Below are 14,456 nucleotides of genomic sequence, written 5' to 3'. Positions count from 1 at the left end.
GGGCCGCCCGCAGCCGCTCACCGCGCTAGCGCCGCCGACCATGCGCGGTCCCCGCGGGCCGCCGCCTCCTGACATAAAAGCCCGCCGGCTAAACCTGTCTGTCTGTCTGTCTGTCCGTCCGTCCCGGAGCCGGGTGCCGAGTGAGCGCGCTTGCCCTCCTCCTCCTCTTCCTCCTCCTCCTCCTCCTCCTCCTCCCCTTCCTCCCCGAGTGCTCGGAACAGCATCACAGCACCTGGCTCGCTCCTAAGAAACACCATCGCTCCCCGTCAGGGACGGGGCGGGGGGGGGGGCTAATGGAGACTGCCTGCTACCCCAAAATAAAATAATAAATTTCGGCTCCGTCCCCTCCTCCCACCCCACCCCCTCAGCCCCGTGTGAGATGTTGGGTTTCTTCTTCAGGAGACATCGGTGACAAGTCGCAGGGGTTGGCGAGGCGGAGGGGGTTCGCTCCCTCCACCTCTGCTCCCTACCTCCCCCCCCTTTTTTTCTGTCTGGGAGGAGGAGGAGGAGGAGGAGGAGGAGGAGGAGGAGGAGGAGGAGGAGGAGGAGGAGGAGGAGGAGGAGGGAGGAGGAGAAAGGGGGGGTTACAGAGCAAGCGATGGATGAGGAAAACATGACAAAAGGCGAGGAGCTGCAGCCTCTGAGTTTGCAAAAAGCGTTACAACAGTGCGAGCTGGTCCAAAACATGATAGACTTGAGCATTTCTAACCTGGAAGGGCTTAGGACCAAGTGTGCTACCTCCAACGACCTCACACAAAAAGAGATCCGGACCCTGGAGGTAGGTGCTGCTGCTTTGGCGGCGTGTGTGTGTGTGTGTGTGTGTGTGTGTGTGTGTGTGTGTGTGTGTGGTGATGCTGGTGATGGTGGTGGTCAGCCTGCCGGCCTGCCTGCCTTCCCCTCCTCCCCGACCATCCTCTTCCCCTGGGATTCTGTTTGTTGGGGGCCGAGGGGGAGGGGGAGGGGTGACTGAGGTGGGCTGGATTGGTGTTCTGTGCATCTGATGTCTGTCTAGGAGGTAGTAACAGTAGTAATTGCTATTCTTTTTATTTTGGTAGCTTGCGTTCAGGAGCAGGGAGTTGGGCTTTCCCCCCCCCCCCCCTTCTTCTCCTGCTTGTAGGTTTGTTTATATGCCATGGGGGGGGGGGGTTGGTGTTGGATAGAGAGATTCTGGAGCTGCAGAGGGCCCACGTGACCTCGTGCATTCTGCAGGTGGTCAAAAGGTGTTTTTCTTTCTTTCTTTCCTTCTTTTTTTTGTTTTTGTTTTGTTTTTACTGGCAGGATAATGGGGCTGCCTGGACAGGTAGACCTCTTCACCTCCCCCCGTTCCCAGCCTCCCTTTCGCTCTGTGATTTTTTTTTTTTTATTTTCTCAGTGATAATGCATGTTGGGAAGGGAAGTGAGATGCACGGAAATAAACCATGTCACTGAAGTCAGCTATCCATTTCCAATACGATCACATTTGGTTCAGTGAGCTGCAGCAGGGCCTAAAGATGTGTAAAAAAGAAACGGGGGGGAGGGAGGAATTATGCTGAGATCAGCTTGCACAAGTGGCGTGGGAAAATCCTTTTGGATCTTGGTGAGATTTGAGAGAGAAGGGTCCGAAGGAGGAGGAGTTATCTTTGGCGTTGTTGTGATTTTTTTTCTCTCTCTCTTCAAATGAACTTGACAAGGAGTTTGTAGCAGTTGTTTTTTTTTTTTTTCTTTTTCTTTTTGAGGGGTGGTGTGGATGCAGAGGTACTCACCAAGAAAATGGCACAGATGATTCTCGCAGAGGCCCCTTGGGGTTTGTGGAAAGCTTTAGCATCCTTTGAAAATGCCTGGTGTTTGCGTACTCGCTGGGTGCTCAGTTGGTCTAAGATGTATGAGGGAATCAGCTCATCTTCTGTCCCCAAAATGGCCCTGCTGCCCACATGGCTCGATTAACTCAGGAACTCTTGGCAGCTGGCGTTACCTGAGGGTGTTGGCAGTGGGACTTGGGGGTGAAGCAGATGGCCCTGTAGGTGAAGTAGGCGAGCACACTGCTGAGAGGTTCCTGGGATGCAGGAGTCGAGGCCCGCGTGCTCCCAAGGCCTGGACTCATCAGCCCTTACTGGCTCTCGTGGCTCTCTGCCGGGGCCAGTGTTTCTCTCTGATTCATTTCCCCAGGCTTTCTTTCTTTCTTTCTTTTTCTTTTTTTTTTAATTCTCTGCTTTGAAATGTGGCTGATGTCAACCCATAGGATGTCATCCTTTGGAAAGAGGAGTTTATGTGTGTGTGTGTGTGTGTGTGTGTGTGTGTGTGTGTGTGTGTGTGTGTGTGTGAATTTTAATATTGTGTTTTCTCCCTCCTTCCCATGCATGTCTGTGTGCACCTGTCATCTGGGAACTTGATCTTCCTGATGAAATTAGATAAATGCCAGGGGATATTGGGGGGAGTGAGGAGGGCGGGTTGGCAGGCACAGGTACTGACTGCTTCTCTGAGCACTTGAGAGAGGCTTGGCTAATACCTGGCTGCTGGAAGACAAATTGTGGGATGCACTGGCCCAAACTACTCATGTCTCAGTCTGCACAGTGTCCCAAAGCTGGTACTGTTTATGATTCAGAATCGCATGGAAGATGTCTTCAAGAAATAGGACAACCCCCTCCCCCTCCACACACACACACACACACACACACACACACACACAGAGACACACAGACACACAGACACACACACACACACACACACACACACACACACACACACACACACACACACACACACACACACTGAGGATCACCTGAGATCCCTTCATCAGAGATCAGGATTCCCCCCAGTGCTAGTTTGTAGATGGCCATGGAACTTTCCTGAAGTTTTCTATTCCTTCCTCTCATACATGACTTCGACCTCAGGTAACTCCCTGGACAGCGGCGATTGTCATAGTGGATGCTAGCTTCTGTCACTCCCCATGTGCAGGGCGGTTTTCCTTGGAAATCAGGGTGGTGATGGGGTATAGCTGTAGTCTCTTACTCCCATCATGCCACTAGGCATACCAGCCACTTTATCCACATTGCCCAGGGATCGGTCTGGAGCTGATACATCTATTTAGACTTCTTGGATCTCTAGGGCAAAGGAGGAGCCACTGAAGAGGGGTTAGTGACTTCAGGTCAAATCCTGCCAAACTTGAGCCATGGCTGATGGCTCACACCTATAATTCTAACTACTCAGGAGGCTAAGGTCTCAGGCGGGAAAGTCCCTGAGACTCTTACCTTCATTTAACCACCAAAAAGCCAGAAGTAGAAAAGTGGCTCAAGTGGTAAAACATTTAGCAAAAATGCTAAAGGATGCTGGCCCAGAGTTCAGGCCCTAGTACTGGTTACACACACACACACACACACACACACACACACACACACACACACACACTCCTGCCAAAACTTCCTGTTTGGATCCATAGGTGGTTTGTTTGGTTTTCCTCCAACAGTGGTCAAATTTTATATATCAAAGGGTGTTCATTAAAATGTCGACTCTCTGCCTGAACTCTAGAGATTCAAATTCAGGCAGTACTGGGAGAAGGACTAGGGAGTCTGCGTTCGTGTCTTGAGTTTCGGATGCAAGTTTTCCCAGGGCACGTTTGGAAAGATGGATCCACTAGGAGACAAATGCCATTTCTCAGCCATTTAACAGAGAAAAACTCCCTGCTCACAGAAGTTAGTAACTCATGGACCACCCCAAATACCTTGATGGCAGGTGATGTCCAGTAACACCGCATCTGTCAAAACAAAACCACACAACATAGACTTTGTCTTCAGGAGGCGGCCTGGGTGTGTGGGCAGGAAAGGTGAATCTTAACTCTGTGAAATGATGATGATGTCCAGCCAGCCACCGATCTGGGAGATAACATTCATGTGAATCCATTAAGAATTGCATTCAGAGCTGGGCACCAGTGGCTCATGCCTGTAATCCTAGCTACTCAGGAGGCTGAGATCTGAGGATCATGGTTCAAAGCTAGTCTGGACAGGAATGCCCGTGAGACTTATCTCCAATAAACCACCAGAAAACTGGAAGTGTCGCTGTGGCTCAAGTGGTAGAGTACTCAGTTTGAGCTGAAGAGCTGAGGGACAGTGCCCAGGCCCAGAGTTCAAGCCCCATGACTGACAAAAAAAGAAAAAAAGAAAAAATAATTGCATTCAGATCCATGGAATTAAAAACCCAACAACAGCCTTGAAGCCAATGATTTTGTTTTTTCTCTTCTTGTGTAACAGAGGTTAGGAGCTGCTAGAGTTAGTTCAGTCTAGCTCTGATTTTTTTTCCTCTCCCCAGTAAAATCAGGGTTGATCCCTTGCAAGATGGGGCTTGTAGCTTTTCACATCTGTGTTCCAGGCAGGGAAGAGTTGGACTTGGAGAGTGGAAATGGATGAGAAGGTCTTACTTTTGGTTACTAGCAAACCAAGACTTCCCTAGGACACCTCCTCTTCACTATCCCAACAGCCATGTTTCATTATAAGCATCTTGGCCAGAGTTAAACGATACTCTAGCTGCAAGGGAGTCAGGGAGCGTGGAACTGGGGACACCATCGCGATCATTTGTTTCTGAGGACCTGTAGCATTGCCAGCTACAGTATGTTCTTAGGAGATATTTTGATGGAAAAGAAAAGGTCATCATTGAGAGGTAGTGGCTCACTCTGTAATCCTAGCAACTGAGGAGGCTGAGATCAGAAGGATTACGGTTCAAAGCCAGCCAGGGTAGGAAAGTCCATGAGACTTTCTCCAATTAACCACTGGAAAACCAGAAGTAGAACAGTGACTCAAAGTGGTAGAGTGTTAGCTTTGAGGAAAAGAGCTCAGGGACAGTACATGGGCCACGAGTTCAAGCCTCACAACTGACCAAAAAAAAAAGTCATGAGTTTTAGAGTTAGATTGGTGCCATTTCGAATTCTAGCTTTTCTAATCAGGCTATTCACTTTAACTATCTTGATTCATTTGAGTGTGTGTGTGTGTGTGTGTGTGTGTGTGTGTGTGTGTGTGTGTGTATGTGTGTGTGTGTTGGGGCAAAATGATAATCATAGATGAATATTACCTACTCAGATGATGGTTACAAGGATGATAAGGGATGACAGGTTGAAGGCTCCGGCACTTAATTGCATGCAAGTTATTTAGCAAGTGCTAAATAAATGACAGTTACAGAGATGGTTGTGGTTAGCAACATATGGCGTAGCCTAGATGGCCTGGGGACATCGGAGGGGAGCAGCCGCTTCAGTGGCATTGCCAGAGTAGATTCTGCAGAATTCTGTGGGTTGTTAACTTAAAAAATGTTTTTTTTGTTTTAACAGATGTTATATTCCAGGCCCCATCCTGGATGTTGGTAGTGAATAACTATTCTGTGTGTGTGTGGGGGGGGGGGGGGAGGGATTGGGAGAGGGTGATACAAACTCTGTGATTGGTGAATGCTTAATGAACTTGGGGAAAAGTTGAGTGAAACAGGAGTGAAATCGGTATCTCTTCCTGCAGGCCTTCTCAGAGCCTTTAATATGCCATCCACGTACCGTGTGCCTCCAAGGATGAGGCCTGCAGTGTTTTCCTTTCCCAAGGATTTCCCCCCGGGAAGGGTTTGTTCCATAAAATACACCAGGGGAAACCTTTGGCTGATGGTGGAGGGAGGCCTTGGTTGGGGAGCTGGAGATTTAAAGTGGAATGAAAGGGAAGAAGCGTTTAGATCCCAGAAAAGGGGGACAGGTCTCCAGATGCAAACCACAGAGCATATTATTACACCTTCTTGGGTCATCTTCGAGACCCATGTGCTCAGAATAGAGACTGACAGGTAATGTGCATAGCAGAGGAAACGAGAGCACTGACTTCTGGGCTTGCAGGACAGGGAAGTCAGATCAGCCAAATTCTGACCCTTTGAGGACAGAGGTAGAAGCTGTCAAAAGTTTTGGAGTGAATACAAGTAAAAAAAAGATAATATAGCTGGGTGCCAGTGGCCCATGCTTGTCATCCTAGCTGCTCAGGAGACTGAGATCTGAAGATGAGGCTCTAAGCCAACCCAGGCAGGACAGTCTGTGAGACTCTTATCTCCAGATAACCACCAAAGAGCCGGAAGTGGTGCTGTGGCTCAAGTGGTAGAGTGCTAGCCTGGAGTGAAAAGCTAAGGGAGAGCAACCAGACCTCTGAGTTCAAGGCCCAGCACTGGTGGAAAAAAAAAAAGAAAAGAAAAGAAAAGGAAAAACCATTCTTCACGTCTGGGCTTCCCAAGTGTATGTGTCAGCTCCTGGTTTGGACTTGCTTGTCTGCAGGAGTCATTTTTTGGGGAGGGGCACTGGCTGAGGGGAGGTGTTTTTGGGGTGCTCTGTGTTGGTGCGGGTACACCAGGGATGGGATGGGTGCAGGTGGAGTACATTTGGAATTTTCTTGAATGGAACTGATATTGTAGATAGGTACTTACCCCCCGCCCTGACCCCCCATCTCTCTCTCTCTCTCTCTCTCTCTCTCTCTCTCTCTCTCTCTCTCTCTCTCTCTCTCTCTCTCTCTCTCTCTCTCTCTCTCTCGTGTGTGTGCTGGTCCTGGGGCTTGAACTTAGGGCCTGGGCACTGTCCCTGAGCTTCTTTTGCTCAAGGCTATTGCTTTACCACTTGAGCCACAGCTCTGCTTCAGGCTTTTTTTTTTTTTTTTTAAGTAGGTCAGAGGAGATAAGAGTTGCACAGACTTTCCTGTCCAGCTTGGCTTTGAACCGTGACCCTCAGATCTCAGCCTTCTGAGTAGCTAGCTAGCTAGGATTACAGGTGTGAGCCACCTGTAAGCTGGAAGGTTCTTCTATGAGTCTTCCCTGAGGGTGACATGAGTATGGGATGGCTGGTCCCCTTCCTCTGAGTGGCCTCCTGGGGTAACAGCTTTCCAGTGTCCCTCTCTCCCTCCCTCCCTTCCTCCCTCCCTTCCTCCCTCCCTCCCTCCCTCCCTCCCTCCCTTCCTTCCTTCCTTCCTTCCTTCCTTCCTTCCTTCCTTCCTTCCTTCCTTCCTTCCTTCCTTCCTTCCTTCCTTCCATCCTTCCATTGGTTGTGAGGCTTGAACTCAGGGCCTGGGCACTGTCCCTGAGCATTTTTGCTCAAGCCTACTGCTCTACCACTTTGAGCCACAGCGCCACTTCTGTTTTTTGGGGGGTTCATTGGACATAAGAGTCTCACAGATTTTCTTGCATGGGCTGGCTTTGAACAACGATCCTTGCTTCTCAGCTTCCTGTGTAGCTAGGATTACAGGCGTGAGCCACTGATGCCGCTACTTGGGTTTCTTACATGGTAAGGGATCTTGACATTGGCAAACCACATGGTGTCAGTTCCACTGTGTTTTGTGAGTTGCTTTGATTCATGACGCCAGCCTGGATATAGGGGCTGGGGGCTCCCCTTGCCTCCCACACTTGGTGGGAGGAGCTGAAAAGTGATTGTATTAAGTAGGATAGGCTGAAACAAATAGACCTGTGCATGTGTCATGGCCCCGGTACAGTGAAGCCTTTTCTTGCTCACTAAATGGTTTGAGAAGGGCATGCATGGTTAATGGTCCCATTACCATTGCCTGCGCTCAGAGAGTGGAGAGCAGGGGAGTGGAAGTGTGGGCCTCTTAAATGCCTCCTTCCCTGAAGTTGCTCTCACAGTCGCTCGCCTCCCGGAGCTGAGCTGGGATCCACTGGAGATTGCAGAGAAAGAGGGGAGAGGGGTTTCAGCTGCGTGCTGAGCGCTAGAAGTCATTTACCAATTGCAGGAGGACAAAACACCCCTGTACGTAGTGGCTTGAAACGTTTCTTTGCTCAGGAGCCTGCACTCCCGGCCAGTACTACTGATGGCGCCCAGCCCTCTGGGGAGGGGTAACACTGGCTTGGCCTCACCCACGTGGCCTAGATCCCCAGGTCTCCTCCCCGAGCCTTCTCAGAGTGGAGTGGGTGAGGGACAGAGTGAGAGATGGGGCAGGAATCTGGCTGTGGACAGCTTTGCTAAAATGCTCAGATTTTATTCCTCCAGGAGGCTTTCGAACAGGGAGGTGATGATACAGTTTTTCATTTTGGTTTTCTTGGTAGTATTGGGGGATTTGAACTCAGGGCCTCACACTTGCTAGGTGTTAAGCCAGACCTTTTTGCTTCTGTTATTTTTCAGGTAGGGGTTTTGCATTTATCCTAAGGCTGGACTCAGATCATCTCACCTCGGCCTCCTGTGTTGCCAGGATTATAGGCATGTACCACCATTGTCAGCTTGTTATTTGGGATAAGGTTTTGCTAACTTTTTTTTTTTTTTTTTAAGTTTGGCCTCAAGTCACAATCCTAGTCTCTTTGTCTCTCAGATACTGGGATTACAGGTTCGTACCACTAGGCTGGGCCTTGTGATACATGTTTTTTTTTTTAAAAGATCTGGAGTTGTTTTTAAAAAGTTAGGAGTTTCAGGGGGAGGCTGGGAAGGGATGTGAAGGGTAAACAAAGGAGGAGGGTGCAATGCTTGGTAAGAAATGTACGCATTATCCTGCCCATGTAATTGTAACTCCTCTGTACAGTATGTTCACAAATAAAATAAAATTAAATTAAAAAAAAAAAGTTAGGAGTCTCTGTGGGAAGCGGATACACCGAAGACCAATGCTACGAGAGGTAAAGGAAAATTAAGCATTGAGAACTGTTGCTCAGTGTTTTGCCCCCCAAATTCAGTGAACGGTGACACTGTTATTGGTTGTTTTTTAATTTTTAAAATAGTTTTATTATCTTTGAGTAGTTGTACAAAGAGATTTCCACCCAGCCCTCCCAGCCAACCCCTTCTTTCGCTTTTCTTAATTTTGTAGGCTATGTATTGAATTTTTTTTGCTATTTAACAAAAACATTTTTGTGCACAATACATCTTGATCTGTGGAACCCCGTCAGCATCTCCACCCGCTTCTACCCACCCCTCCCTTCTATTCCTCAAGTCTGTGGTATATACAATGCATTCTTGTCTGCGTCCTTCCCCCTCTCCCATACTCCTCTCCCCTGGACCCACCATCTCTCTTGCAAGTATGTGTTTCCTAGTACTTATTTTCTTGGGCTATGATTTAGTCCTTCTAAAGAATTACATTGTTTGTGATGGGAAGACTTCAGTGCGCTAGTTTGAACCAGCCAGGCAAGCCCAGTTGCGTGTGCAGGCTGGAGCCCAAGGAAGGTCAAGGATATGACACTTATTTTCTTTTATTTATTTTAATTAATTGTTTTGTGCTGGTCCTAGGCCTTGAACTCAGGGCCCAGGCACTCTCCCTGAGTTTTTGTGCTCAAGGATAGTGCTTTATCACTTTGAGCCACAATGCCATTTCCAGCTTTTTAATAGTTAATTGGAGGTAAGAGTCTCACAGACAATCCTCAGATCTCAGACTCCTGAGTAGCTAGGATTACAGATGTTAGCCACTGGTACCCTGATGAAGTGCAGTACATACATACATATACATATACATATATATATCACTGTGTTATATTACTAAAGTATTATTTTTATTATTACTTGTACTGGTCCTGGGACTTGACCTCATGGATAGTATCTCTTTAGTTTTTTTCCATTTATGGTTGGTGCTCTATCACCTGGGCCATTGCTCCACTTCTGGCTTTTTGTTGGTTAATTGAAGATAAGAGTCTCACAGACTTTCCTGCTTGGGCTAGCTTCAAACTGTGATCCTCAGATCTCAGCCTCCTGAGTGCCCCCAGCACTCAGGTTATTATTATTCCCAGTGCGGATGTGACTCAGTGTCTCATTCTTCCTAGGTTGGAGCGCTACTAAGCCATCCTTCAGCCCTATTTTGCACCAGTTCTTTCTTTCTTTTTTTTTTTTTTTTTTTTTTTTTTGTCGCTCATGGGCTTGAACTCTGGGCTTGGGCGCTGTCCCTGCGCTCTTCAGCTCAAGGCAAGCGCTCTACCACTTGAGTCATGGTGCCACTTCTGGTTTTCAAGTGATTTATTGGAGATAAGAGTCTCATGGACTTTCTTGCCCAGGCTGGCTTTGAACCGAGATCCTCAGATCTCAGCCTCCTGAGTAGTTAGGATTACAGACGTGAGCCATTGGTGCCCAGCCTACACCACTTCTTTTTAGGATAGGGTTGCCACTTCCCACCCTGCTGTGCATCTGAGCCTTGATTTGTGCTGCTTGCTGCATCTAGCTTCGCTCTGTGGAGGTGAGGCCTTGTGAATTTTTCTTGGGTTGGCCTTGAACTGTGATCCTTCTGTTCCCAGCCTCCCAAGTAGCATGAGCCAGTGGCATCCGGCTAAAGTATTATGTTTAGTGGCTGCATTAATATGACTTGGAGGCTCACTCTGTCATTTATCCGAGATTCTGTTTTTGAGAAGTTGTTCCTCATTTTGCATGGTGAATAGGGTTGTGGTGGCCGCCCTGTGCATCACCCTTCCCTTCCTTCCTAGAAGTGGAATTCCTGGGTCTGAGGCTTGTAGCCGTTCATGACGTTTTGCCAAATTGCCATGTAGGACAGAGTCCATATGCCGATATAATCAATTTACCTACCTTCCTTCCTTCTCCTCCTCCTCTTCCTCCTCCTCCTCCTCCTCCTCCTCCTCCTCCTCTTCCTCCTCCTCCTCCTCCTCCTCCTCCTCCTCCTCCTCCTCCTCCTCCTCCTCCTCCTCCTCCTCCTCCTCCTCTTCCTCCTCTTCCTCCGGCTTGAATTCAAGGCCAGCGCTGTCCCTGAGCTTTTTTTGCTCAAGGCTAGCACTCTATCACTTGAGCCACAGTTCTACCTCCAGCTTTTTGGTAGTTAAGGAGATAGTCTCACTGACTTTTCCTGCCTTGGTTGGCTTTGAACTGCCATCCTCAGATCTCAGCCTCCTGAGTAGCTAGGATGACAGGTGTGAGCCATCAGGTACCTGGTTAGATAAGGTTTTTAACTACAGATTAAATTTCTTTAATAGTTTTAGGAATGTTTTGCTCACTGTCTTTGTTTTAGGGTAAATTTTGGTGGATGGAGGCTGTGAGGAGTTGCCAGGTTTTATTTAAATAGTTGAATTGCCCGTAAAGAGTTGCTGGCAGTATTCCTTTCCTTTCTGAGCCTACAGGGTCTGTGCCTGATGCTCCCTGCCACACTTGAGCTTCTTTTGCTCAAGGCTAGTGCGCTACAACTTTGAGCCACAGCGCCACTTCTGGTTTTCTGGGCATTCATTGGAGATAAGAGTCTCACAGACTTTCCTGTCTGGGCTGGCTTTGAACCATGATCCTCAGATCTCAGCCTCCTGAATAGCTAGGATTGCAGATGTGAGCCACAGCACTTGGCTTGACCACTTATTTTATCTTTCCTTTTCTTTCTTTTTTATTTTTATCAGTTGTGGGACTTGAACTCAGGGCCTGGGTGCTATCCCTGAGCTTCTTTGTGCTTAAGGCTAGCACTCTACCACTTGAGCCACAGCACCACTACTGGTTTTTTGAGTGGTTAACTAGAGGTAAGAGTCTCATGGGGATGTTTCTGTCAGGGTTGGCTTCAAACTGTGATCCTCAGATCTCACCCTCCTGAATAGCTAGGATGACAGGCATGAGCCACTGATGCCCTTTCTCTATTGTTTCTGTTTGCAATTGTTATTATTATTTTTCCTTCCTGTTGCTGCTTGCTCTGAGTTTATTTTGTTCTTTCCTATTTCTTGGGGTGTAAACTTAGATATTTACTTGTTTATTTATTTTTATTTATTTATTATGCCAGTACTGGGGCTTGAACTTGACCTGGTCACTGTCCCTGAGCATTTTTGCTCATGGCTAGCTCTCTACCACTTGAACCACACTGCCACTTCTGGCTTTTTGGTGGTTCATTGTCCTAAACACTTACTTACCCATGCTGGCTTCAAACTATGATCTTCAGATCTCAGCCTCCTGAGTTGAAAAGTATTACAGGCATGAGCCACTAGCATTTGGCAAGCTTTCTTTCTTTCTTTCTTTCTTTCTTTCTTTCTTTCTTTCTTTCTTTCTTTCTTTCTTTCTTTCTTCTTTCTTTCCTTTTTCTTTCTTTGTTCGTTTGTTTCTTTCTTTGTCTCTCTCTCTCTTTCTTTTAAAACTAACTTCCTTCCTTCCTTCCTTCCTTCCTTCCTTCCTTCCTTCCTTCCTTCCTTCCTTCCTTCCTTCCTTCCTTCCTCCCTTCCGTCCTTCCTTTCTTTTTTCCTTTTCTTTTTAAATAAATATTTTAAGATGGCATCAGTGGCTCATTCCTGTCATCCTAGCTATTCAGGAGACTAAGATCTGAGGATCACAGTTTGAAGCCAGCCGGGGCAGGGAAGTAAGTCCTTAAGACTCTCAGCTCCAATAAACTACTCAGAAAAAGCCAGAAATGGTGCTGTGGCTCAAAGTGGTAGAGTGCTAGTTTTGAGCAAAAGAATCTCAGGGACAGTGCCCAGGCTCAGAGTTCAAGCCCGGGGACCAGTAATAAATAAATAAATAAGCTGGGCGTTGGTGGCTCATGCCTGTAATCCTGACTACTCAAGAGGCTGCGATCTGAGGATCACAGTTCAAAGCCAGCCTGGGCAGGAAAGTCCACGAGACTCTTATTTCCAATAAACCGGAAGTGGCGTTGTGTGGCTCAAGTAGTACAGTACTCACCTTGAGCTGAAGAGCTCAGGGACAGCGCCCAGGCCCAGAGTTCAAGCCTCACAACTGACAAAAAATAACTAGGTAGATGGATAGATAGATTAAAAAAAACAAATACTTTATTGGTTCTGCACTTCAGAAGGTTGTCCAAGGGGGTTACAATTTAACCTGTTCAGCCAAGTGTCCAGTGTTCTTAGGTGGAAGTACCCCTTCCTTCCTTCTCCCCCACCCTGTCTGTCTCCTCCTCAGACATCTCTGTGGCTCCTTATTGTCTTTATCATCTGTACACTGAGTGTTCTGGTTGCGTTTGTCCCCGATCCCTTTTCCATTCCTCACCTTCCCTGCACTGGCCCCTTCATTACAGTCTCCTCTCCACAGCCTCCACCGATTTACCTTTGCGACAAGTCCTTGCCAGCTCAGGACTGACTGCTGGAGCTGCGGCCCACATGGCTTTGGTGGGTTCATTTCCATCGTTCTCCACTCTCATACGACTTTCTCACTGATTCCCGGCTCCCGTGACTCAGGCTCTTGTGGACACATGTGTCCCCATTGTTAGCTTTTTGGTTGTTGATTTCTGCTTTGACTCAGTGATCGACAATGGACGCAGTTTTGCACCATTTCCATTTTCTTAAACAGTTTTAAGGTTGCTGATCCTTCTGGGTATGTTCTCTTTGGTCTGTTCTGTCTGGCTGAGTGGTCCTGTGTTCTTTGCCTGGTGGTGCCATCCAGGTAATTTATTGATTATAGAGAGATGAATATTGAAATTGTAGGAATATTGGTATATTGTAGTTTTGACCTTTTCAGTCCCTGTAGTCTCCCTGCCTGCCTGCCTCCTTTCCTCCCTCCCTCCCTCCCTCTCTTCTTCCTTCCTTCCTTCCTTCCTTCCTTCCTTCCTTCCTTTCTTCCTTCCTTCCTTCCTTCCTTTCTTCTTTTGTGTAAGGCAGTACTGGGGTTAGAACTCAGGCTTTGTTTTTCTTCCTTCTTGCTAGAAAGATGCTCTACCACTTGAACCATGCCCCTGTCCCATTTTTGTTTTCTAGTTATTTTTCAGGTAGGGTGTCATGTGTTTGTTCTGGGATGGCATTGGACTGTGATCCTTCCTGTCCTTTAGCTGGGATCACTGGTCTATACCACTGAGCCTGATCTCTGCTTCCCAAGTACCTGGGATGACAGGCTGAGCCACCGCGTCCCTCTTTCCTTCGTGTATTTTAGCTGTTTTTTGATGTGTACACACATTTGCAATGGTTATATGTTCTTGGTGAACTACCTTTAAAAAACAAACAAGCAGGGCTGGGAATGTGGCTTAGTGGTACAGTGCTTGCCTAGCATACACGAAGCCCTGGCTTTGATTCCTCAGTACCACGTAAAAAGAAAAGGCTGGAAGTGGCGCTGTGGCCCAAGTGGTAGAGTGCTAGCCTTGAACAAAAGAAGGTCAGGGACAGTGCCCAGGCCCTGAGTTCAAGCCCTACGACTGAAAACCAAAACCAAAACCAAACCAAAACATTATTTAAGCTTTCTTATATCCCTGGCAATTTCCCTTACTTCAAAACAACCACTTCCGATTCTCTGTTTTTGTTTCTAGCTTTTAAAGATTGAGGTAAAAATTCATGGAACATTAAAAACTCATTTACATTTTAACCATTTTTAGATGTCCAGTTGGATAGCTTTTATTCGATGCTTGGCACTTTGCAACCATGATCACCACATGTTTTCATCTCCACACACAGAAACGTGCCTCGTACCTGTCAGGGGTCAGCTCCAGGCGCCCCTCCCCATGCTACCCCTTGGGCCCCCACAGATCTGTTTCTGCCCCGCACTGGTCCAGTGTGTGGGCTATGTTCAGCTCCTTCGTTTTTGCAAAGATTACCTAGGCGTACACCAGTACTTTCTGTATCCAGGCTGGCTTTGAGTTGCGATCCTCCAGATCGCAGCCTTCCGA

At 47.5% G+C, this 14,456-nt stretch overlaps 1 protein-coding gene across 3 annotated transcripts in view; it reads left to right on the top strand.

The window, feature by feature from the left end:
* Positions 1–552: 552 nt before the first annotated feature.
* Positions 553–14,456, top strand: part of LOC138807776 (kinase suppressor of Ras 2) — a 200,803-nt gene continuing 186,899 nt past the window's right edge. For all 3 annotated transcript variants that reach the window (XM_069993534.1, XM_069993533.1, XM_069993532.1), the window contains exon 1: positions 553–778. In XM_069993534.1, coding sequence (XP_069849635.1) covers positions 599–778 — 180 coding nt within the window. In that variant the 5' untranslated portion in view covers positions 553–598. The remainder of the gene's footprint in view (positions 779–14,456) is intronic.

The sequence above is a fragment of the Dipodomys merriami genome, unplaced genomic scaffold, assembly GCF_024711535.1.
Source record: "Dipodomys merriami isolate MVZ:Mamm:240054 unplaced genomic scaffold, mDipMer1.0.p SCAF_433, whole genome shotgun sequence".
Classification (NCBI taxonomy): Eukaryota; Metazoa; Chordata; class Mammalia; order Rodentia; family Heteromyidae; genus Dipodomys; species Dipodomys merriami.
The sequence above is the reverse complement of the archived record's forward strand: the minus strand, read 5'-3'. Positions and strand labels throughout refer to the sequence as shown.